The following is a 27,798-nucleotide window of genomic DNA, read 5'->3' as shown; positions in this document are numbered from 1 at the left end:
GTCAAAAACACCATGATATAGCATGTTGAAAAAATGACCTAAAAGGCAAGGCTATAGTATGGCAAAAATGTCAAAATTTGACACGTCCCAAAAACAGCTGACAACACCTCAAAACAGCATGAAATAGCGTGCCGAGACAAGCCATGGCATAGAAAGTGGCGAAAACAGTCAAAAACACCATGATATAGCATGTTGAAAAAATGACCTAAAAGGCAAGGCTATAGTATGGTAAAATGTCAAAATATGTCATGTCACAAAAACAGCTGAAAACACCTCAAACCAACATAAAATAGCATGCCGAGACACGCCACAGCATATAAAGATGCAAAAATGGCCCAAAACACAATGATACAGCATGTTGAAAAAATGACCGAAAAGCAAGGCTATAGTATGGCAAAAATGTCAAAATATGACACATCCCAAAAACAGCTGAAAACAACTCAAAACAGCAGAAATTAGCATACTGACACAAGCCATAGCATAGAAAGTGGCAGAAACTGTCAAAAACACCATGATATAGCATGTTGAAAAAATGACCTAGAAGGCAAGGCTATAGTATGGCAAAATGTCACAATATGTCATGTCACAAAAACAGCTGAAAACACCTCAAAACAGCATAAAATAGCGCGCTGAGACAGGCCATAGCATATAAAGATGCAAAAATGGCCCAAAACACAATGATACAGCATGTTGAAAAAATGACCAAAAAGCAAGGCTATAGTATGGCAAAAATGTCAAAATATGACACATCCTAAAAACAGCTGAAAACACCTCAAAACAGCATGAAATAGCGTGCCGAGACAAGCCATAGCATAGAGAGTTTCAAAAATTGTCAAAAACACCATGATATAGCATGTTGAAAAAATGACCTGAAAGGCAAGGCTATAGTATGGCAAAATGTCAACATATGACACGTCCCAAAAACAGCTGAAAACACCTCAAATCAACATAAAATAGGTGCTGAGACACGCCATAGCATATACAGATGCAAAAATGGCCCAAAACACCATGATATAGCATGTTCAAAAACTTACCGAAAAGCAAGGCTATAGTATGGCAAAAATGTCAAAATATGACATGTCCCAAAAAAAGCTGAAAACACATCAAAACAGCATGAAATAGCATGTCGAGACACGCCATAGCATAGAGAGTTTCAAAAATGGTCAAAAACACGATGATGTAGGATGTTGAAAAAATGACCTAAAAGGCAAGGCTATAGTATGGAAAAAATGTCAAAATATGACACGTCCCAAAAACAGCTGAAAACACAGCAAAACAGCATGAAATAGCGTGCCGAGACACACCATAGCATAGAGTTGCAGAAACAGTCAAAAACACCATGATATAGCATGTTGAAAAAATGATCTAAAAGGCAAGGCTATAGTATGGTAAAATGTCAAAATATGTCATGTCACAAAAACAGCTGAAAACACCTCAAACCAACATAAAATAGCATGCCGAGACACGCCATAGCATATAAAGATGCAAAAATGGCCCAAAACACAATGATACAGCATGTTGAAAAAATCACCAAAAAGCAAGGCTATAGTATGGCAAAAATGTCAAAATATGACATGTCTCAAAAACAGCTGAAAACAACTCAAAACAGCATGAAATAGCGTGCCGAGACAAGCCATAGCATAGAAAGTGGCGAAAACAGTCAAAAACACCATGATATAGCATGTTGAAAAAATGACCTAAAAGGCAAGGCTATAGTATGGCAAAATGTCAAAATATGACATGTCACAAAAACAGCTGAAAACACCTCAAAACAGCATAAAACAGCGTGCCGAGACACGCCACACCATAGAGAGTTGCAAAAAAGGCCAAAACACAATGATACAGCATGTTGAAAAAATGACCTAAAAGGCAAGGCTATAGTATGGCAAAACTGTCAAAATATGACATGTCCCAAAAACAGCTGAAAACACCTCAAAACAGCACAAAATAGCGTGCCAAGAGACAGCATTGCATAGAAAGTGGGAAAAACAGCCAAAAACACCATGATACAGCATGTTGAAAAAATGAACGAAAAGCAAGGCTATAGTATGGAAAAAAGTTAAAATAGTGGAATTAGCATGGAATAGCATAGCATGGAATTTTGCAAAAACATAATCATAATATGGCATGTCAAAAAAACAACCGAAAATGCCACACTATAGTATGGCGTAAAATCTCAAAATATGAGATGTCCCCAAAACAGCTGAAAACCGCATAAAATAGTGTGCTGTGATACAGCTTAGCATAGACTGTTACAAAAACAGCCAAAAATATCATAATATAGCATGGTGAGAAAATGACAGAAAATGCCATACTATAGTATGGCTAAAAATGTTAAAATGATTATTTTTTCGACATGCTTTAGTATATTTTATGCCACTTTGGATGACATACTATAGTATGACTTTTTTATTCTATTTTAGACAACATACTACACTATGACTTATTTTGCTATTTTTTACGACATACTATTCTCTCTCTTTTAAGGCATTTGGACAGAATGCAATGCTATAACTTTCATCTGTGCTCCTTTGTATGACATGTCACACTATGATTGCAAGTGGGAGAAATTTCAACCATCAAGGAGCATTAAATCCTTCTGTCTATCACCAAAACTACAGATACTGTATGTGGTTTTCACTGAACAGCAAGAAAACTCAACCATACCCCTTTGTTGTGCATAAACAACTTCAAAATAATGTTCAAATCTATATCAACACGACTCTTTTATGAATGCAGAATAGCTGTCGGTGAAATGTAAAGTCTGTGGTTCTACTGTTTTGCCCCTTTGTGCAAAAATAGTTTAAATGAAAATGTGAGCAATTTTCAATAATGTCCAAATCACTTTATTTACTATAAACTGATGTGAAGCCTTTTGCAAATGTTTTAAATACAAAAATGCAGCAAGTATGGCTCCATGCTGTACAAGAAAGATCTCGTTGTAATCAAAGCACACAGAATTAAAAAGGAAACAGAAGAACATCTCACCTCTAATCTCATCCAAACAGTCAGACTGATTGATTCTCTTCCCTATAAATACAAATAGTTCTTAACATACTGTAGCATGAAGTTGTATACAGAGAGCTGCAGCTTGATATTTTTTACAGACACAATGGTCAGTTTATATCGTCAGAGAGCATAATGCAATTGCATGATTGTGTTGTAAAGTTACAAATATTCCAACATTTTTACATCATACTCATAAACAAATCTATCAATGCAAGAGAAAGATAGAATAACATATATGATTGTCTGTTCATAAAATCAGGAGAAATTTAAGTTGTACATGATATAATTTACGAAAAACACAACAAAATCCTGATCAATCTTTTTTTTTTATAGTGTGGAATCTTTTCAGAAGTCTTACAGTTTTTATTTTTCATTAAAACCCACAGTCAAACATGTCTCTGGTCCTTTTCTCACACATGCACGCACACGCACAGTTGTAGGTTTCTGGCTGTACTGTCAGTCCACTGCACCAGGAGATGGAGCCACAGAGTCAATTTAGACCCTACACAAACATACACACTAAGAGGTCCCACACAACAGAACACACACGTGACTGTAGTGTAAATTCAATACATCAGAGCAATGTAAGACACTGAAAATTATATTTCTTCCTTCATCTGAAAAAGCAAATGATGGTGTGATTTATAAAGATTAGGCCTCCTGTTTTTTGAGTGCACTAGCCAAACAGAAACACATTTATGACGAATCGGTTTCTTGCTCTGCAATGTGGAATGATAAAGATTTCATAATACATGAAGTGTGTCATAATATACTGTAAATACATATGCTGCATGCAAATATTTTAATTTAACCAAATACAGACTGAAAGCTGTGACAGCAATGCTAAAAGTACCATATTTTTATCCCACCATGCCCACCTTCACTTCCTTTTTAAATTAATTTTCACTTCACTAAAAGAAATTAATTTCCATTCTCTATAATCCTATCATGTCTGCTAATTAGGTAGGCATTACAAATATAGCGTTCAGTTCGAAGCACACTGTAATTTCATTTCAAATGGTTCGTTAAGAATCAAAAGGTGGAAGGAGCGTGTCATTACCTGAGATAGTCTATAGGCTAAGGGTACCTACTGATGTAACTTTCAAAATAAATCTTCCTGATGAATCGTCAACTTTCATGTTACCTAAAGCCTTGGATATGTGCAAAAGTAACAAGATACTAATTATCTTATCATTGCCTGACACAACCTACTCCTGGCTCACAGTGTTGACCCAACACAGATCGCAAAATTCGAATTTTAGGAATGCTATTATGAAACTGTTTCAGATAGTTCACACACAGTATGGGACTAAATAGATGGAATGGCAGAATTGGGATCAAGTCATTGTTTTGCAAGTCCCAAGTAAGTCTAAAGTCTTTGCACTCAAGTCCCAAGTCAAGACAGACAAGTCCCACATCAAGTCCCAAGTCTTAAACTATGAGTCCCAAACAAGTCACAATCAACTTTTCATCAAATGTAATGCCATTTTAACAAGAGTGATGAAGTTAGATGAAGATAACGTTAGCGAAGCTTAGCATTAGATTACCATGTGTATATTAGCCTTGACTCACTGTTCTCTGTGCAACTTTAAATGCCGCGTCTCTGTCTGTAACTTTCTACCTGCATGTTTTGCATACTGCAATTTAGGTTTTTCGATGACAACCACGTAGTTTTTGTATACAAATGAAATTATCTTGGGTATAATTTTTTTTCACACTGGCACTCGGTAACATAATATTAATTCTTTATGGTTCTCTCCTGTAACTTGACTGGATGCTGTCAGATTGGTTCAAATAAGGTGGATCATCTGGGGATTTAAACCTCAACTAGCCGGGAAGAAACAGCAACGTTCAATGAATTAGAAAATAAATTGATTCGTGGAACACTTTTTAAATAACATACTCTTCCATCTTTGGGCTTTGGAGAAAGTATAAATAACTGTCAAGTCAAAAGACTCAAGTTCAAGTGAAGCCATAAGTCATTCGTGTTATAGACCAATTCAAGTTGTAGGCCGAACAAGTCTGTTTTTGATTTTGTCAAGTTGAGTCTAAAGTCTTTAAATCTGTGACTTGAGTCTGACTTGAGTCTAAGTCACATCAAGTCACATGACTCAAGTCCACACCTCTGTGGAATAAAGTATTTTTTTTATTGTGGTTTCATAACTGACACAAACTCACTGAATTTATTTGTGTTGCAAAGAAGTGAATATTTTTTCACTCACTCCAAAGTTTTGACCTTTTGTAGTACTGAGCATCTTTGTTGCAATTAAGAATGACCCTGTTATTTTGCAATTGCTGGCACAAGGGATCGTAGAAGTGTAGTGAAGGATGCATGTTGAAGGCATTTTTTAAAGTTAGTTGAGGTGAAGGGGAAACAAACATGTCAGCATGTGTCATCTTCAGGTCAAAATTTCTAATGTCAGCCTTACTCACAGTGAGAAACCAAAGGCTGGTGTCAGTCTCTAGGAGAGAGCACTGAAGTCTCGGTGCTTCCGTTGTGCTGCAGGTTACTGTACGCTGCTGGTCCAGCGGCTTCCTGGATCCACAATCACATTTATTACCACAGACTTCACAGACAGCGGCATGAAATAATAAAAGCAAACTGTGCAAAAGCTAACCTTCTGAAACTCTTCACAGTGAAACACAAAACTTTCTTAAAAGTCAACACCTACACCAGAACAGGAGTTGGTGCACAGTTGGAGTGAGGTTAGCCTTTTTTATTTTTGGCTCTTTGTGAAAGTCACCCTTCATACTGACTTTAAAGTGATGTGGATGAAAAGTTTTACAGAGAATACCTTTAACTCTGACTGGAGCTCTTCACTTTGGAGTCTTAATGTGTCACTGAAGCCTGATAAACAAAGCCACACAGCTCATCTGTGGCCAAGAAATGAAGATGTATTCAGTGGCTGGGCGGGCAGAGAGCACAGCTGAGGTGTTACAATGAGAAGTCAAAAGCATGTGGCGAGCTTGAGATGAGCCCTTCCACTCACGAGTAGGATAAAATACTGTTCTGAAGGCAGAGTCCATCTCCATCAGCTGCCGGCAGTGAGGCTTTCCTTTAGTCTCTCTGATTGTCTGCACTCACGCAAGCTCGGGTCTCGCCTCCATTTCTCCACGAGATGCCGTACGCGCTCGCATGTACTCACTGGTCTGAGCTGCCCCCGGACACCCATTGCCACGGCGCCACCTCCGTACAGCCAGGAAGGTGTTTATTCCATACACACCTGTCACCAGGAAGCCAAAGATCTGCATGTATGTGGAAACAGGAAGTAGAACAACAAATGTGAATAGGAACCAAAGGGCCAAACACAACATGGCCACACAGGTTCTGAAATGTGCCAATGCAAACTTGATTTAGGCACAAAAATCTGAAGACTTAGAAGACCAGCAGGATTCCTACAGTTTAAGGCAAATTAAATTTAATACTTTTCACTTTTTAATGCCATTCAGGATGAAATTTTAGACCAATTTTACAATAACCAAAACTAGGGAAAAAACTTCAAATTGATTACTTTTTAAGACTTATTTAATGCCACTCAGGATGAAACTGAAGACCAATTTTACAATAAGCAAAATCAAAAAAAAAACAAAAAAACAACAACAACAAATAAATAACCCTGAAACAACATTCTTCATGTAGAGTTACGAACTATTTTTCCAAAACATTTTATGTAACACAAAACATTAAATTTTTGCCCCATTGGAAAAAGGTTGCTCTGGTTAGCATTGGGAAAATATTTGGCATATATTGGTGATTCTTATTTTGCACGTCACTCTGTATGTGGGATTATTCCACTGCTTCAATACTCATCATGAAGCATTTAAGAAGAGAGATTCTGTAACTTATTTTAAAAACAAAACAAAAAATATTGCCCAATATTTTGACATCTTACAGTGCAACGTCAGAAAAAGCGATTCATAAAATCCTACTTTCAATGTTTTTGCATTTTTAAGACTTCTGGAAAAATGATTTAAGACAATTTAATACCAATTAAGGCCTTACTTTTAGATTAATGAATTTAAATGCCTTTTCAGACTATTTAAGAATCCGCGGGAATGTGGATGTTTTAAGGGGCACGGATAGACACATACGGATAATTGAATATAATCATGCTTGCTAAAAAAAAAAAAATACAAACACAAATGGTCTAGAGTTTAAAAATGTGCATTCGGGTTTATTTCGGCAGCTTTCTGTTCACTAATCAGAAAACATGTGAGTCAGATCAGATAGCAACTGGAGCTAACAGGCAGCAGCAGCCAGATAATTCAAACAGAACAATTCCTCAATCTTCAGCTCACCCACACACACTCGAGATAAAAAGTCAGATACCTAAATGAGACCTTTGCTGAGCTCTTGGCTGACACTAATGAAATGCATCAGTATACTTCTGCTTCGCAGGGAAACTTGATAATGAGAAGGGGAGGTTTGTAAAGATGCCTGCTATGTTTTGTTTTTGTATATCTTCGGCGAAAAAGAGACAGTTGTGACTACTCACCACTGCTGCTATTTCAGCTCCAGTGTTGTGGTTGATGCAGGCCAACACAAGAGATGACAAGAAGAAGAAGGTGGTGCTGGCAGCCGTGTTAACCAGGTCCTGCAGGAAGACACAAAAACAAACATTAAAGTGATCTGCACTATATTTTCAGAACTGAGTACCAGGTATGTCATGATGCAGAGCGATTTAAAGCATTATAATTTGTCATTTTTCATGTTTTTAGGGGTAAAACATGAAATGAAAAAGTTTTTGAATTTGAATTTTCCCAATATCACAGCCAAAATATTTGCGTTTCGGCACCACTCATAGATTGTAGAAAGGAAGTGAGGGTGAAGTGTTTAAGCCTCAAGTTTACCATTTTGGCTATTACTGTCTTAACTTTTGGAGTAAAACGTGACCATATTTGAATGAGAGGTTGGAACTTTGGAGGAGTGAGACGTTGATCGGACTGAGAACCCGAGGACAAAGGCCCGGTGGCAACTTTTCAATCACAAGTTAGCCATGCTCTAAAGTATATCCGGCTTTATTGTGTGTGTCACTATTCTAATGGGACCATACTTTACAAAATGAAGATATGATAAGATAGATGGTCACGCTGCATTAAAGAAGAAACTTGTGATTAAGAAGATAAACCTATTAAGAAAATGTTTATTGAGGAATAAATCAAGGGCCCTTTCTCAAGTACTATATATATATATATATATATATATATATATATATATATATATAAAATAACTGATAACAATGTGATTTTTGTTGGGATCTGAACCAAACAAGCATGTTCTCTTACACAAGTCTGCGTTGACATGGCATTTGTGATGGTATGTTGTGAAATATTTCATGCCAATCAAAAATTACAGCTCCAGCGATGTGGATACTACACTTGGCCATTTTGTGATTTGGATCATTATTTCAAATTATTGTACAGCCTTACTTCCAATACCAACACTTTTTTTTTTTAAAAACCCGCTTTGGGGGATACAAACATTTTTTTCTACAAAATTCTGGTTTCATTGAAAAAAAAAAAGGAATAAAACCCCTAGCACAAGCAGTTTGCCTAAATTATCAGAGTTTAAAATGGTAAAATCTGAACTCCAAAACATTTAAAAAAGACACTTGATCAATGATCATGATTGATAAAACTTGTTGGCATTGACACATTATCAATAATGAAAACGTATTATTGTTCAATACGCAGTCCGACAGAAAGTATATATCATACATGAATTAAAAAAATAAGGTACACAAAATATCTATATTGTGAACATATAATATTACTTTAATGGACATAAAGCAGTAAAAGTGATAATGCTACAACAGCTGCCTCCTGCATTTTACATTTCAATCGTTTTCATTTTTCTAACAGCAGGAGATGTTTGAATATCACTGGAGTATTAAAATAATCATACAATATCTAATTCATCACCAATGTAATGCTGCACACAAGTACAACAGAGGTACCATCGCTGATACCAAACAACTCTTTTAAAGTCCAAATACATTTGAGGCCTTTCTGCCACTGTTTATACCTGCATTAGTCTAAGGAGCAAGGCAGGCCACGTCCAGGCAGGACATCCTGGATAATGTTGTACCATGTTGAACAAACAAAAAGTTTCCTCACACTCTTCTAACCAGCCAGACTGCATACTGGTGCTTCATTATGAGTTTCAAACTGCAGGAGGGCAAAGACGCCATCAGCACACAGTTAAAAGCCACCTAGCACCTCGTATTACACACAAACACACATAACTCACGCCACCCCCAGCTTTTTACACCGGAGAATGAAAGAGACACTTCCCTTTCATGTTTTACTCTCCTGTTTTCAGCAGTACAGGCAGTGAGTAAAGGGTTAATAATGAAGTGCTCAGCCTGACTGGGGCACTGCCCTCGTGATCACATGCATGATTGTGATCACGGCAGACGTGGTCTCTCATATGACACACAGCGCTCTTACAATGGGGACTGAAACAGAGACACACGCACAGAAGAGATGAAGCTCAGCCGGGCAGAAAAACTTTGCGAGTGATCCTGCAGTTTAATCAGTAACACACTGATATGGAACCATGACACCTCGCGACATTAACTGGCACAGTTAATGTTCACCAGTGTTATAATCGCAACACACACTCAAATGCACACACTACAAACATTGCTCACAATACACACACACTCCCATCAATCTTGCCCAGCCGGTTGAACAGGAAATACTGTGTATACACATTCTAGTGAAAAGCTTCTCTACAGCTTTCAGATCCCATTTTCTCTCGAGATCCAGTCAGATCAGCTCCTGCAGTTGACTCTCAGCCTATCCTCTTCACTCATTTCCCAAATTCCATGTTTTAACCAGGCCAGCAGTCTGTAAAACCGTAAATAACATGAGTATAGACTGGACCAAACCACTGGCTCTCTGGCCCATTATTGGCTTGTATCATTGGCTTCTATCAGTGTTTAACAATCTTCTCTCTATCTGCTGAGATTCAGGGCACTGGACCAAACTGGAGTGCTTTAAAAATATAGAGTTTTAACTTTTCCCAAGCTTATTGCCTAAGGACTGAATTACTGCTGCTCCCAAAAATACATGTCTTCATTGTGGAACTGGAATACTGTCCACCATACCATCCTATCTCCCAACCTTTGTGTGAAATGTTATCATAATTTGTGTATGAATTCTTGCTTTACGGCCAAAAACATGTTTTATGAGATCGCAGTGCCCTTTGACCCCTGACCACCAAAATCTAATCAACTCACTCTTGAGTCCTAGTGGACATTTGTGCCTAATTTGAGGAAATACCCTCATGGTATTCTTGAGATATTGCGTCCGCAAAAAATGAGACAGAAGAGGTCACAGTGACTTTGCCTTTTGACTTACAAAAAATCGAATCAGTTCATCGTTGAGTCCATGTGGACATTTGTGCCAAATTTTATGAAATTCACACATGGCATTTTTGTTATATTGTGTTCACGAAAATGGGATGGACTGACTGATGGGCAAACAACCGGAAAACGTAATAACTCTAGCCACAGCTACTGCCAGCGAGGCATTTGAAACATTTGAAAACAGGCCTAGAAAAAAATCTTTTTTTCCATGTTTGTGCCTCTGTAGATATGGATCTGTGTCACAACAGGCGTCTTTTTAATAGTAAACAAAGAGTCCTCCTACAGGAGGATCAGAACTGTCATCTGAAATCAGTGATCATTTTTTTTCTCCCAAAAGAAGGTGCTTGTTTATGGGTTCATCATTTATGAACACAAAACGTTCCACGTTACTGTATGTGGTCTATACTTCTGTTGTGCTCTCAAGATAAAAGCTACCAATACTCATTGGACTGCAACTATGGAAACCCTAGAAAACGCAGCACAAGACTAATTATGAAATATTTTCTCCTGACAGTTGCAGCAGGTCCCACAGGGCCAGCTTCATGCAAAAATAAAATGTCTCTCTGGCTTTCACATCTACGCCCGATTCTTCCTGAAAGACAAATAAAGATAGCGGGGAAGTATTTCATGTCTTTTGTCTGCTTGGGTGGCAAACTTCAGCTGTCAAAACCAAGAACGCTTTTATTGGATTCCGCTCGTAGGTAAAGTAAATACAACACGAGGAAAGTGGTCTCTGCTCTGAAACAGATGATAGATTAATGACTATAGCTAATAATAACCACAAACCTCAGCTGTGTGTGTGCAGATTCAGGATGAGAGCTGTAGATCATTACCGGCAGAATAACGCAGGTTTGAACAGAGAAACAAGGATTATCATACACATGCATACATACTGTACGTACAGACAACCACTGAAACCATCAAGAATTTAAATCCTTTACTTGCAATATTATCCAGTATGCAGAGGTCCTAAATGGATGCTTTGATACCAAAATGTGTGAGTAGTTGGGATGTAAACAAATACATGATTGAAATATGAAGACATAGTGCCAATTAAACAATTACAATACAAACACCTATAAGAGTGGGCGATATATTGAATGTACTTGATGTATCATGGCTTTTTCCACATAGCATATACAAAATTGCTACAACAAACGAAAACAAAAAATAATTATTTAACTTAATTATGACAGTACTTTATTTAACATTATCACAACAGTACTTTCTTTAACTGTATTACAACAATACTTTATTTGACTTTATTATAGCAGTACTTGAATTAGCTTCATTTAACTTCACTAGGACACTACTTTATTTAACTTTATTGAAATATATTTTATTAAGTAGTTTAGTATTGTAGACATCTTTGGTGGTTTAGAGGAGATTTCAAATATCAAGATATATATTGTGTACCATAATGTAGCCTAAAAATATGGCAATATTATTCATGGACCATATCAACAAGCCCTACAGACCCATAAATCTGTGAGAAATCACAGCAAAAAATAAGGCATCCAATATACCTTCTGATCTTAGCCCATGTCCATCAGATTCTGACTACAGTATATCAAATACTACGCTACAGTGAAAACAGGAATTACTTTTTGTGATGCAGAGTTGCCATAATGAAAACAACAGTCTATGAAAAGGGTGTAGATAGTTTAAAAAACATATTGTGTGGGGTTAACACACAAATCCATCCAACTTATATATGTAAAAAGTAAAAATGGAAGTAACAGCCTATTTAACACAGAAAATTAAACAGTCTAACACCTAACATCTTTAGTCAGAGAGTGCCTCAGGAATTTTTCTGCAAACCAACCAGGAAGCAACGGTCATCCTGTTTTGCAAAAAACAAAACCAAAAAAATCAATGTGATTTTTCCACTGGACCAAACTAAGGTTTGGTGAGCAAAAGTTTATGATACTTTCACGTTTTGTTTGGCAAGATAACCTTCACAAACTAACAACACTTTAGGATTTCTGAAGCATAAATGCAATCGCCAGAGGCAAAAAGTTAATGTTAGGCTATACAAATTACACCATGGCCACTTCAATTCAACGCCGCCACCACAACTAGGCTGTAAAGCTGTGTTCGTCATGATGGTGCTCTGTTGTGTCAGTAAGCCACTTGTCAACAACCATATTTTTAAAGCCACACAAAAGCTTCAAAGTTCAAGAGAGGAATATTTACATATATTTTCATGCAATTTCAGTGTTTTAGGACTCGATCCTGGAGTTCATCATAGATGTTTTTGTGTCATAAACAGATACAGACGGCAGTTAATATGTGAGGCTGTGACAGATTAAGTCATTCATTCATACCCCATTCATTCATGCATTAACTGTGATGACATAGTGTCTGTCCCTAGAACAAAAACAACCAGAATATATTGTGCACTCTTGCCGAGTATTCAAACCGTTGCTCTCCTTACAATGACAAGACTAGTCCCTCTCTCCCTCCCCTTGCTACGCATGTTCTTCCCTGTGTCCTCAGGGTTGTCCCATTTCTGTCCCACAGCCCCTCAGCATGGCTGACAGTTATTTTGCTGTGAGAATTAGAAAAAACAATCCACGGAGTGGTCTGAATTTATCTCTCTTTCTAGCTCAGTCATGCAAACTAAACCCTGAAGTTCAACAAGTCACTAAGTGGCTTTACAACAGGAACCCTGGACTGTGCTCATTTCCTTGTTGAAGGGGCGGGAGAGGGGGTCAGGACCTGTGTTTCCCCCTCAGTGCTGCCAAAGTCATCAGAGGGTGAATTGGAGGAGATGGGATCACATAGCACATAATTGTACGATTAAAACCCTCTGAGACTCTGAACCGCATTATAAAACAGCTCACTCCACAGATGAGGGATGGCTGCGTCAGTCCACGGTTTTGAGTATGGAAACAGGGGAAGGCAGAAGAAGGGTTAGTGGTTTGTTAGCAGTCTGAAATGCTTACTCATAGTGAAAATCCCAAGGGGACGAATGTGACTGGAGCAGCTTTGAACTTGATAGACATAAACAGCATGGGGTACGGCCTACAACTGTGGGCATTGTGTGCCTGTTAACTACAACAGTTTGTAGGCAGAGCAGACTGTGAAATCAAATCAATGCTAAAAAGTGAGCAGCAGAGGGTTTTTGTGTTGTAAACACTGAATGTGTTGCTCTCCAAATATAGATTTCTCTTTACAAAATATGAAAAAACTCAATATCTTTGTGCATAACAGCATGTTTCCAGCAATAACAATGAGCCAAACCGCAGCCCACCACATCTTTGAAGAACAACCTCCTCTGTGAGTCTAATGGCAACCCACAACCAAACCTCTACTCACGCCTTTGCACACAAAAAATACACGTTAATGACATATTTGTAGACTATTAATCACCTGCGAGGAAAAATAATTAACTAGTCAGACCTGACATGAGAGGAACCAGAGAGCTTCAGGAGAAAAGAAACACACTATGCAAGAAAAAGAACAAACAGTAGGATTTTAGATTATATGGACTGCCACTCGGAGACTGTAGGAAGCGTTCATGTGGTGTCGTTCTGCCAAAATGTAGAACCCAAAAGCACACTCTCTCCTCATGTATGAGGTGGAACATTGTAACAAGGATGCCATAAAGCAATCTGATAGCTATAGTTGGATTTGGACATCTGGCTTAACATCATTACTACAATACGTACGCTGTGTGGCCTCTGGAAACACAGTTTAAGACGTTTTTTCCACTCCTCTCTGTAAAAGATACTTGGCTGCAGCTCAGAACACACCAACGTGTGCATGTAGGCAAACGCTGAAAGGCAACCAGTATCTGCTGGAGAACACCCACCAGCTCATTTGCTTACAGCTGACAATGCATATCCTGCTGGTAAAACTGAAACTCTCCACCTTCCCCCAACCAGCTCCACACTCACTACACACTTCAAGCAGATGTCCATATCAAGCTGTTTTCATTTACTGTTTTTACGTATACCTACAAAAAAGTAAGGCACCACAACTCTTACACAATCCAAATAATCGTGAGCCAGTAAATTTGTGAGAAACCCACATAATATTGAAGGCTGTGATCACATCGCAAATGCGCTGACGGATGTAAAGAAGTAAGTATAATAATAGTTGGGTTGGTCCGGTGAGAAAATTTTCAAGCCGGTTTGATATTAAACCAAACACCAGACCAGACCAGTTTAACAAATTTTACCATGTGACCGACATGAGTCAGCAATCACTCCTGGAGAGGAATAATGACACAATGTCCCAAAAGAAAACAAGTGTCTAACTTTCACATAGCACCGTGTATCACCAGAGCTTTTTGTCCACACTGAATCCATTAAATATGCACCTCTGTCCCTTTATGTAAACGAACAACATGGCTATCAGCTGTGCGCTTGCTATCTGACTGGAGACATAAAGACTAAGAGATGGTTGAGTACTTGCTATCTTCCTACGTTTGTAACATTACTTTTTTAAGTCAGAAAACATGTTTTATATTTTAATATTGATTTGAAATTACAAAAAAAAAGATACCAAATAGCAACTAACGTTAGCCTGGCTTGTTAATAACGCTGGCCATTTACCTTGGCAGAAACTTTCAGCTTCCCGACAATCTCCCTGCAGCCAGCTGACAGTGTTTAGGTTTTCGTAATGAAAAAAGTAGGGTTTTTATGAATAATGCCTCATTTCGACCTCATGAATCAATTGAATTGGCAGCAAACGTAGTAATACTGAGGTTGTTAAAGTGAGTAAAAAAATTAAAGCACTGATCTTCTACTCAAGGCAATATAAATGCTATGCTGAACTGGTGAAGAAAATTGTCAGATGCTGCCACGTTCAACAAAGAATCCAAAAACTGAGAATGTTCTTGATGAATAAGATTAAAAGGGATCTGCATTCAACAGCAACGCTATATCAAAACACCCATTAACAAACTCAGGCAGTATAATCCAAGTCTCATTTTCCCAGTCGTATGCTCAGTACTTCCCAAACATGCATTTTCACTAAACCTTAAGATTAAAACACTATCATAAACTTTCTCACGTACAGATGAGTTATGTTCCTGGGCAAGAATGTAAACGCACATGCTTTCCCAGGTGTGCTACTCACTTGCTGAAATGTTTTAAATCATAATGTTATCCAAAATGCACATGCTTGGCAAGAAGTAAGTACCTGTCTGAATAAATCAGACTGCACGAGTTGGGTGAGAGTTTGTGAAGGGATGTTTTGATATAGTTTTGCTGTTATTAAATGTGGCCCCCTCTGACTTCAAATAAGAATTTTGTCAGTTTTTGCATTTTTCACAATGGAGGCGTGCAAGAAAGACAAACTTTTCTTCACAGATTTAAGGCAACACAGATACAGAAATGATCAATTTGTGGGTGAAGTATTCCTTTAAGTCAGTTAAAACCATTTGGAGGACTCCTGCTTTTCAATTTGCTCTTATGAGATGAAGTATGTTGCTGGATTGTGAGCCAAAATGATAACCTGTCAGTCAGGCTTTGACTAAGTATGAAAGAAATATGATGAGGAATCATCTCATTAACAGTCTTGTTACTGTAACCAAATGCTTCCACACAGCATTCTTGCAAATTGTCATTGTTGCCAAAGTTGTGTTGTGTACAGTACAGAGACACGAGTAGCCTAATGATCCAAGCTGAAACTTTCCAGCCTTGCAAACTTTTCAACGCTCGAGAGTGGAAACCTGTCTCATGTTTCACATTCGAACATTTCCAACTCTAGTAGGCCCAGCGAATGTGTAAAGAAAACATTGTGGCAAAAAGGGAACACTGTTACCAACTGCCATTGTGTCTTTTGTCAGATCTCTGGTCAACAACCTTTTGTTCTAAACTCAGTCCTGCGACACTTCCTGGATGCAAGCACGTACCGTGAGGCTCCAGTTGACCTGGGGCACCTTGGTGTGCAGGTTGAGGCTGAAGATGAGGAGGAGGACTCCTGTCACCACAAAGGCACTGCAGCTGACAAACTCGAAGAAGTAGACCCCTCCACAGGGAGAACACATCATGATGGTCTCTATGCAGATGAATCCAATAAGTGATAGGACCTGAGGTGAAGAAGAACAGCAGGATACATTGAGTATAGTGAATACTGTTTATTTTAAAAGTCTCTAAATGGCAATGATATCAGTCAAACACATACCATTACTGACCGAATGACTGGAATCTGGATAAATACCACCTCATCCCAATAACTCATCCTAAAGGCTGAGCTAGTTTACAGAAAAAATATCAAACTTAGTGTCGCATAATAAAAAATCACAGAATCCTGTAGGTCGGGCCATTTCTGTAACTTTATGTGAGTGCCTGTTGGTGCTGACATTCCAAGCTTTCCAGATGATGAAGTGATTGTCCTATGAATAGACCAGAGGCTGTGAGCCCATCTCATGAGTCCCACTCCTGGCAGCCTGAAGATGCCTCCCTCCAGCCAACATCCATCAACAAACCACAGCACGGGAAGAATTCTGTTATTTAGGTGTTCCTCTTGCCATCTAGACCCCGACAAAACCACACACAGATTACCGATTGGCTCGGAGCGGTCCAAAACCCAGAGACATAACAGAACCAGGAGAATTCCACTGTGATATATGACCGACCTAAAGCAGCCAAATTTAAACCAGTTTAGACCAGATCTGCTTTGTCCACCAGAGTGGGGCAGGTTAAACGTTTTGTATTAAATGTTGACACAGTATATATTGTATAATGAGGGGTTTGAGTTAAGGGACGGTTGGAGGTTAAACTGCAAGAAAAAGGTCCATGGCAACGTTCTGAAAGCTCAAAACGGCAAATGGCACAACCACTTAAGGCCATTATTGTCTTAGCTTTTTACCCTTTGTATCACAGTCACTATGCACTTATACCTGAACCAGTTTGATTGTCAACTATGGCATGCTTTGTGTTTCACCAAAGTTTATCTCTCTTCCACACACTTACAGAGACAGTTCACCCCAGAGTCAAAAATGCATATTGTTTTCTCTTATCTGTAGTGTTATCAATCTGGATTTTTTTTTGTATGAGTTACTGTGTATTGGAGACAACAGCAATAGAGATGTCTACCTTCTCTCCAAAATAATGAAACTAGATGGTACTCATGGTGCTTAAAGCACCAAAAAGTACATTTAAAAAACTAAACAAACATAGTTTCACAGACCTATTTTCTTTCTATCAAACCATACCTGCTAAGTGTATCACTGCGCAGAGGGAAGCATGCATCTACTCATGCTCGTGACAGAGCAAAATGTAAACATTAACGGCGTCCTCCTCCGCTGAGGTGTAAAGTTGACTTGATGTTGAAACAGTTGACTACATTGCTAAATAGTACTACGGATAAGAGGGAAAATATGTATGTTTGATTTGGGGGTGAACTGTTCATTTCGGGTACAGCAGATCTGAGATACTGCAGCATGATAGTGTTTGATTACATGGGAATTTATAAATGTTCATACAATCTCCAAAGGCCAGTTTGTTTTTCAAGAGCAGGTGGGATTTAACACACTCCTATTGTTTCTCCTTCATTTACATAGGTACTTGGAAGTTGCATGAAATCCCTGTTCGTGTAATAAAGTTAATCTGAAGTCTGATGGCTGGTTTAGAAACTGCCACAGCAAAAATCAAAACAACAAACAGTATGTAGTCACAGCCTGACTGTCTCTCCTTTAGCAGCTTGTGTTGAGCTCACCAACTCATTCACTTCACTTAGAGTGCAGAAAACACAGGCGGTGTAAAGTTTCCAATAAACTGCAGATGTTATTTCTTCCATGAACAGATGACTGAAGTGCTGCTTCATTAGCTGCCTCTTCTCCATCAGCAAGTAGGGGTGGGGAAAAATCCACTCACATAAGAATTTCTATTCCCGCTTTTAACGATTCAGAATCAGCTCAAAAATCCTAAGCATTGATTATAGACTATATTTACTAAATACAGTCTATTCTTAACCCTCGAAAATGATTATCATTTAGAAAAGTCCGTTTGTCGGATCGTCTTACTTCTTTCGCCGGTGAAAGCTGTCGGCTGTCCCGTTCAGAGGGATTTCACAGATGCATCGTTGCTCTTTTAGAGGCCTCAGTATCCAGCCTGGGAATTCAGGTGCTTTTACGGGACCTTGTTCAATAAATACATAATGATAGATCCGATATTCGGTGTCTTCGTCCATATTTTATCCATATTTCGATGATAAATGTACATCAGCATTGATGCTAAACGCCATACTGGTTTCCCATGATTCATTTGGAGAGGTCAGAGGTTTGTTTTGGTCTTGTCCACCAATCGGAAGATGAGCCGACGCTTTGTATCCGGTTACGTATGCTACACGTCATCTGGAGCAAACTGCACTGTGATTGGCCGAATCCTGCTGTAGCTATCGCTCTGTGATACTGGTAGCGCCTCCTACATTAGAATAAACTCTGGAAGTCCCTATAATAATAGTAATAGAATAATAATAATAGTAACAATAATAATAGTAATAAATAATAAATAAATAAAATAAATAAATAAATAAATAAATAAATAAATAAATAAATAAATAAATAAATAATAATAATGAGACAGGGTAAATCAGGAGACAGTCTAACAAGCAGCAGGGCCTCATATGGATGTAAACTCTGTGTTCACTGCAGGCAGAGCAGGCAGGAGAATCAGGCCCCTCTCTGAAGTGTCAGGAGTGTGATGTGGCCCTCTGCATCATCACAGATAGGAGCTACTTTGCAGAATGGCACAGATAATGGGATATACAAACAACTGCAAAAACACAATGGGACTTTTTTTTTGTGTGTCCATTCTTTGAACTATAATTATTACAATGATTGTTTTTCACTTTCTGATTCCCAACACTTGGGAGAAATCTTGTACAAAAAAATATCTTGAAACTCCTGAAATTACACCTCCTATATTTTCAATAGGGAATCGATTTTGAACCAGAAATTGTTTTGAATCGAGAATCAATTCTGAATCGAATCGTGACCCCAAGAATCAAAATCGAAACCGAAATTGAATCGAATCAAATTGTGAGATACTGAACGATTCACACTCCTATCAGCAAAACACCGAATGTCTCACTGTTCCACTTTGCTCTGATGATTTGATACACGGTTGCAAGAAGAAGAAGCCTGTGGATTACACAGGAGGTGGCTCAGTGACAAGTTTTGACTAATTTGAGGTTGCCTGGGGTTTCCTCACACCGACAAATAACCCCTGACTGCAGAGAGGGTAGGTTTAAAGAATTATGCCAGTCGAGTTGGGTTTGACAGTTCAAAACAAATATTTGACAATTCATTTTGTTTTCCGTATTAAGTTTTAAATCTTGAACTGGCTCTGTGGGACGTTCAGTGTGACAGCGGTATTCAGGTAATATAAAACAAGCTACAAGCGCAGATCACAAATATGCAATAACATTTTTTTGCAAACACTAGATATCAAACAAAAACCAGAGACTGTATCATATTAACTTGATGTGAGCTGGAAATTCACTTCTTCACCTTACATTAGGTCTCTCCCTCCGTGCCACTGCCTGCATGTCTGCAGCTGCAAAGAGTAGCATGAAAGTAAAGAGCGCTCACTCCACGGCTAAATCTGAGGAACAATACATCTCCAGAAGTACACTGCACAGACAAAAACAACGGCTCAACTTGAAGTGATCTCAGTCGACTAATGGTCTCAGACTGATGATTCGAGTCTCCGTCTTTCGAGGGGGAGCCCTTGTTTATATATAGCAAAGTTTTCATTCCAGGCAACCTCAAGGTTGGATGAAAGCCATTTACACTCACATCAAGTGGGCCTTAAGACCCACAAATCATAATTAAACTAAGGCGCCAACTTCTTTGAAACCCACTCCCTCTGTGTCATCAGGGCAACAAAGTAAAGGGAATTACACGGGCATGAGTTTAAAGATGTGGTCAGATTATCTAAAGAATTTTGGTGGGCAGTGAGAGAAGGAGGAACATTAGAGGGATGGTAACATGCCTGCTATATGTGTCAGGGTAACTGGCATGGGGACAAGGAAGAGCGATGGAAAATCACAAGCGACTCGTCAGATGACAAAGAAGAAGAGAGGAAAACATTTGTGAGACATCAATGCCATGGACTAGACTATGCAATACACCAATTGTTTGTTTCGCCTTTCACAAGTTTCTTCTTTGAACCCTGAGCACACTGGTAAGATTTCTTTTAGTAACATGGGGGAAAAGCAATGAGCAACTGGGTAAGAAATGTTCCACAAATTGCGAAAAATGTGTATATTTAGAAAAAAAATATTTAAAAGCTAGGGGGAAATGGCTAAGTAAAATACAAAAAAGCTAGGGGAAAAACTATATTTATCATTATCATAATTACATATTCAAAATTATGTTACAGAATCACACCATTTTCACTTTTAACCAAATCTTGTTTGTTTTTTATTAGTTCTGTGTTTTGTTTTGTTTTTTTGGTTTTTATTTCACATTTTTTAGTTTTCTCTTGTTTCTTCTTTTTTTTCAGGTAATTTTCTGCAAAGTTTTCGCAAATGTCCTGCTATTTTTTGGGCCATTTCCTCTTTGATTGTTCAGTGTGTTCTTTCCATGTTTTTTAAAGAAATCAAGCAAATTTGCTAAAGTTTCAAAGGGTTGAAATCAAAGGTTTTAATAACATACATTATTCCATAAATCATTGTACTTGTATTACTAATTCCTGACATAATACTATGTGGCCCAAGATAAGACCCATGTCAAAAGAATATTTAAATCTTTACAGATGTTTTGCCACCAAAACAGAGCTGACAATAATAGAAAGATGCAGTCAAATAAGCATACAGCTGCAGACACAAATATCACTGGCCAATACGCTCTCAATGCAAAAATGTGTGCAACAGCTTTTGATATGGAGATGAAGTAAGAGCCGTAACCTACTTTGTGTATCTGGGTATGTGTGTCTACAAAATAGGCCCCACTTATAGAAGATGTAAGAAGAACGATAGTATCCATATTCCTTGCCTAATATAAAGACGGGTCATATACATCGCAAAGTTCACTTTTCAACAGTGAAAACTGAAAACTGACTAACAAATAATGGGTATATAAGAATCAGATTTATTTTACTGATCCCCTGGGGAAAATTGTGGTTGGTTATAGTCCCTATGATGACAAGCATAAAGAGTAATAAAGCAGAAATAAGTACAACCAAAGTATGTAAAAATGTACAATATAAATACAAGTACAGTAATAGTAAAAAAAACAACTGACACAATTATGTGAATATTTAAAAATTCTAAATATTTATGTTTTATGTGCTGAGTGTGTTAAGTGTGTAAAAATATATACTAGAAAACAGTAGTAATAAGAAACAATTAGCACCAGTATGTATGTATTAAAAATTACAAGTATTATAATGTGCTGAGTGTGTGTGGGATTAGTCATTTTTCGCAATCAGTCGAATTTTACCAATTGCACTTTCTTTATTAACCTTTTGAAACCTGAGAAAACTGGCTCGATTTCTTTTTGAAAAAACATGGGAAAAGGCAATGAGCAAGATATTAGTAAATAGTACAAGGAGATTACCTGAAAAATAGTATTAATAAACAAACAAAAATACTGAATTAAAAATTAAAATTAAAATCTTTGAAAAAATAATTAAACATTTGTGATAATTATGCAACATAATTTTAAATATGTTATTTAATTATAAAAAAAATTTTCCCCTGGATTTTTTTTTCTTTTTTCCCCTAACATATTCCCCTAGCTTTTCAAAAATAATTCCCCAAATCTACCAATTTCTTGCAGTTTATGGAACATTTCTTACCATATCACATATTGTATTTTTTCATGTTTTTGAAGAAATCACACCAAATTGCTCAGGTTTCAAATGTTTAAATACTTCTGAAAGGCATCTGAAAGTAGCACAAGAAAGTGACGTTGCTCCAGGTTTCAAAGGGTAAAGGATTTAATCTGACTCCGAAGTATCCATGTGAAACAAGCTTCAAAAGAAATCCTAACAAGGAGGGTTTGTGAAACCCACTATAGTTTCTCTCAATCTTGAATGCACCTCAGTTAGTTGCATCTCATTGCTTGACACTGCTGAACAAATGCATTTGAGAACAAGCACAAACAGTCTCATTAGCAGAAGACCCCCTCTTCCTCTTTCCTCACTCTCAGCAGCTCAGTAGCCAACCCTATTTATCCAGTTTAATGAGCAGAGTCTACTGTTTCTGACAAGCACCGTGTTGTTGTCTGATGACTGGCACTGTTGAACAGTCAGTGGAGAACTCTTCTGTTTGTGACAAGACTCTTTGTCAAAGCCTCCAAATCTCTGGCTGAGACGTCACCTCACAGGAAACATTCAAGATCCACAGATAGTCATGGTGGGAATCTCTGAGCAATGCGATTAATACCGACTATACACTGAAAGAGTTGGAAAATACTTTTAATTTTTTCTCACAGATAAAGGCAATGCAAGGTTTTTGTTCCACATTATACAATTTTACAAAGACTGGGGATCTTGCAGGGTCTACATTTTCAAGACCACATATACCACATACTTTTAGGATTATTTCCCATCCTGCTCCTGTGGAAGTTATTATTCCAAACTCCCATTGATAAATATGATATATTAACAATTTCTAACTTGTCTGTAAAAACACACAATTCTAGAAACACAAGATAAAAGCGGTCATGTGTCGACAGTATTCTTATCAATACAGCATCAATATAACCCAGAGAGATAATTTGTATTTGCATAAAAACTTTACATTTAAGATTTTGTTGCCTTGGTTAACTGCCGTGTTTTAGTGGAAGAAGACTGGGGAATAAAAGGTGGATTTCTCACTAAAATATGTGCTGGTTGGTGGATTAGGTAAAGGCCAAATTAACACAGACTCTTGTTCACTTCTTTACTATTTGCATGAGTCATGGCTTAAACTTACAACAATTTTGTTGTCAATTACGTTTGATTTTGCCAGAGCGGCAAGAAAAGAAAAAGACTGAGACCTAAAACAACTCTGAGTTTTATGACTACCTTACACCAAATGATCTAGATCATGGGAATGTGCAGCAACTGAAGTAAAACTCTAATGAATTTATTCTGTCTTTGGAAATTTGTCCGGAACAAAGAAATTACTTGAAAAGTCATTTGTTGTAATGTCGGCATTTAGTCGAGACCGTTTCGCTGTCGATATATGTTTCCTTCAACCTAAACCTAAACCTTAGCCCTAACCCTAAGCACCAAGGGGGCACTATGCTCTAACAGGGGGAAACATTATTCGACAGGGAACACATTTCAGTGCAACACTGGCATTAAACAATTACAAATGCATCTTCTGTGTTTTTAACATGGTTTATTTTTTAATCTCACTGTGTGACAACTATAAAATAAACAGAAGAATTTAATGCCAACATCTGTATTAGTACAATAGTAGCAAGTTAGAACATAAACAGAGCGCACATTATATCCATTACATTTCACCATCCAAAGGGTTTAGAAACCTACAGCCCTGCCTTATAAGATTGTTACAGGTGATCACAATTTTGAGAATTGGGTTTTAATTTTCCCATTGACTTCTCTGCTGACACATAATCTTTCAAAAGAGAATCATGATGCATCTAAGAATCGATTTTCCCTCCGCCCCTAACAAATACTAAAGCATGTTCAGAGCATGCACAGCAATCACATTACTGGTGGCACACTAAAGAAAAGTGAAAGCAAATCCACCTTCAGTAAGACAACAGTTTCATTTTGTGCAGCTGCTAAAGCTTCATTACAGCATGTAGTTGGATAGCCGTCTGTCTGTGACTGTAACACAACCAAAAAGGTTACACCCAAACAGAAGTGGAGGGCTGCACGAGCCGAGGGGTGATGTCATGTCTCTTGAAGACAGCATATTGCTTTTCCCGACTCCGAGTCCCTGTGTAGCAGGTGTCAGGCAGCCACGGTGGAGGAGGCGGGGGATCACAGAGCACCACACTGGATAATCTTGTAAGTAATGATTTTATGTCAACCTTCACCCCCTCACAACCTGTTTATCGTGCATGTGTGAGTGCACAATCATACACATCAACTCTTCTCTTCTCTCTCCCACATGCACACAAATCCTTATCTTTGGGATTAAAGCACATTATTAGTTGCCTTTAAAGGCCTGTTGAACTCAGATCCCCCTTCTTATGCACCATCTGTTCTGAGTAGAAAATTGATGGAGGAGAAAAGAGGCCTTGCTGTGGAGACCATGCAACATTATATGCTGCACTCCAAGTTGCTATGGGACCTCATGCACAAAAAAAAATTACCCAAAATGTTGAATATGCTTCAGCAGCAGCCCAAAGTTGTGTATGTGACGGAAAATGTAGCCTGAATGAAGGTTCTATTTCACCCCAGAGGATAGGGTAAGTGTGCGTTGCTGTGTGTAGGCATGCATTTCTCCCCACATGCATGTCGTCTTTACGTCTCCCTACAAGCTCCGGATAAGTAATCTTTCAACCAGAAGAGAAGGGAGCATATGGTGTCGCTCTCAGAGCAGGAAGTGCTTGATGACATTTGGGAGCATCTGGTAACTTTATTACACAATATCCACAGACTGAAAAAAACCCTACTGTAAAGTTTAATTACCACTTGTTAGAGTTGGACTTCAATTGGGCAAAACAAGGGTTGACATACCATAATAAGTGAATTATTATTTATCATGAAGTCATGAGGCTTGTGGGGAAACAAAGAGGGTTTGATTGGTGTCCTGTCAGGTCCTGTTAGGTATCAAGTTCCTGTGAGTGTAGAGGGGTAAGGGCTGAATATCAGTTCTTTGTTGACCCAGTCACAGCAGAGAGACAAAGACAAACCTGCTGTCAGGATGGACACACCTTGCTCAGGTTACATCCCACTGGGGGTTGTTTCTGATCAGTACACGGTCAGCAGCAGCCTGCGTTTCCATTCATCCAAGGAATGCCAAGTTGACTGGCTCTAAAAAAGCCTCTGCAAATGCATTTTAGTGCTCTGGTGTCAAACAGCTACGCAGCTCTATAAGCTCAGCACCTTGGTCTGTTCATAGGGAAACAGAATCTCACGGTAAACATGGGTCAAATGTCAAAAATGTCTTCCACAGTACTAACAAGGCCTGGATGTAACCTTTTCTTGGCAATGTCATGAGGACATATGAACATGGCCAGAGCAGACGGGGTGTGTGAGGCATTTAGGGCCCACTAACTTTTGAGTGACAACTGTCAAAACTGACATCATCCAAAAAGATTTAAATTCAGCCTGTATTTCATAAAGTAGAACTCATTATTCTGCCATGTGTGCAAAAATTTGTCTGAATCTTTAAAGAAGTATTTCACCAATATGGAATTATCCTCACAAAAATGAAGCCGTCTCTGTAGTAGAAAGACACAAACACTTCTGACAGTGGTGCTACATAAAAAGAAATAAGAAGAGACAAGAGGACTGTGGCATTTGCTTTTGCTTTTGCTCAAGAGGTAGAAAACCTACAACTACCAGGATGCACTGCACCCTACCAGACTAATAAAAGCTTCCGCTGGTGGGTGCCATGATGTGAACTCAACCGTTGGTTGAACTCAACAATGGTGGCTGACTAGTAACAAACAATCTCTTATTACAGTTAAAGTGTAAGCTAAAATATGTTTCTGAAAACATTTGAAGCGACAAATATGAAACTCAGTAACAGAATCTTGGGTTATCTTTAATCAGCACGGCTTATTTTTACAGTTTGATCTCAGTTTTTCAGCCTCTTTTTTCTTTTTTTGATACAAAGCTAGATTAAAATTACTGAAATATCCCTTTAAAGAAATGTGTGGTACAAAGCTGCATGTATTGCACAGTGCCAGTCTATTTTGCATTGATGCTAATCGTTACTGCATATAACTTACAAAGATGATCTATTAACAACACACAACTGCTGCCCTCTCAGCCGCAGAGCAAATTTCCACTAACACAGTGATATGAATAACAGGCACATCACCTCCTTAGCAGTGTTTTCTAGATTAACTGTGTTTGTGTTCTACATTTGCTACTCGACAGAACATTGCATGCTTTGCATTGTCATCTATCCGTTCCTAATGATCATCACACAGCCTCAGCTGGCACACAGCTAAATGATTAGAGGTCAGAACAGTAAAAAAAAAGCCAGTGAAGCTATTATCGTTTGGCAGCAAGCCTTATGGGCCTCCTCTAAGATACTGACTGTAAACTTGGATGACTTTCAATGGTCCTGTCCTTGTCGGCAGGAGATACGACTAACTCAAACTGGAAAGTCTGTATTAGCACTGAACAAACTATAGAACAAACAAATAAAAGGAACTAGGATCATATTCATGCCCCTGTATTTACCTAAGCGGTACCAGAGCTGTTACATTTCACTGCATATGATAATATGAAGGAACTTCCAGGCAAAGAGATGGGTGTGCGCTTGTTTTGTTCATCATTGTTTTACAAAGTACACCAGCCCCTCTGCGATATTTGCATTGCATATTTATCTTCCTGTGCTACATTATGCTTTTTTTGTAGTATTTACATTCTATTTGCATCAGTGTCTTAGCAATATTGTGTGCACTTTCTATTTCTGTTACACATGTGGGCATTGGTGATAAATGCTCTGAAACAAAGAGGAGCTGGTTATGACTCTTAAAACTTTTTTGGTGTCATGTTCTGTCAAGTACTAAAAGATGGCATCAAAAGTGTCACCAGAGGCAAAGATTTTGTACGGCTGCTTATATTTAGACAACAATTATTAATTAAATGTCCAGTGTGCAGGGTTTAGTTGGATATATGGGCAGAAACTTAATATAACAAGTACGTTTTCTCTCATGTATAATCACCTGACAATAAGATTTGCTGTTTTTTTGTTACCTTAGAATGAGCCATTTTTATCCACACAGGGAGCAAGTTTTTGTCCACAGATGTTCGCCATGTTGCTATGTTGCACCGCAATGTAGTTCTACAGTAGCCCAGGATGAACACACTTTAAACTGGCTCTACATACGGCCATTCGCATGTTTTTATCGGCCACCATAGTCAGCAGCCCCTCCAGGGTGAGAGTGCTGGAAAAACATTGATTTTTTAACATTAAAATGCTTTTTTCAGTGTTTTACAGGTTTAAATCGCCAGGTCAATTTGTTTTGGAGAGGAAAGTACCTCTGCAGATAATTTGGCTCCCTGTAAAAACCTCCTGAACAAAAAACCACTGTAGCAATTATAACCGCGTGACACTGGTTGCAATCTGTAATGATCACCGCTAGATACCACTAACTCCTACTAAATCTAAGATGCTGTTCCTTTAATGTTTAATAACTTTGGCTTATTCTGTAGAATAAGAAGGGTTTTGTTGAAAAGAAAAATTCTTAATGGAAAGAATCAAAAAACATATTTTACAAGCAGTGAAATGTGGGTATTGTATCAGCATAAGTTGAAAAAAAAAACAATTAGATCCCCAGCCCTACATAAGGGCCCATATGGTTTTG

At 38.2% G+C, this 27,798-nt stretch overlaps 1 protein-coding gene across 1 annotated transcript in view; it reads right to left on the bottom strand.

Annotated features, from left to right (window-relative positions):
* Positions 1-2,833: 2,833 nt before the first annotated feature.
* cmtm4 (CKLF-like MARVEL transmembrane domain containing 4) overlaps positions 2,834-27,798 on the bottom strand; it is a 29,033-nt gene continuing 4,068 nt past the window's right edge. The window contains exons 2-4 of the mRNA XM_042493362.1: positions 16,249-16,425; positions 7,506-7,604; positions 2,834-6,255 (exon numbers count right to left, since the gene is read on the bottom strand). Of these exons, the coding sequence (XP_042349296.1) occupies positions 6,091-6,255; positions 7,506-7,604; positions 16,249-16,425 (441 nt within the window). The 3' untranslated portion in view covers positions 2,834-6,090. The remainder of the gene's footprint in view (positions 6,256-7,505; positions 7,605-16,248; positions 16,426-27,798) is intronic.

The sequence above is a fragment of the Plectropomus leopardus genome, chromosome 1 (genome assembly GCF_008729295.1).
Source record: "Plectropomus leopardus isolate mb chromosome 1, YSFRI_Pleo_2.0, whole genome shotgun sequence".
NCBI lineage: Eukaryota > Metazoa > Chordata > Actinopteri > Perciformes > Serranidae > Plectropomus > Plectropomus leopardus.
The sequence above is the reverse complement of the archived record's forward strand: the minus strand, read 5'-3'. Positions and strand labels throughout refer to the sequence as shown.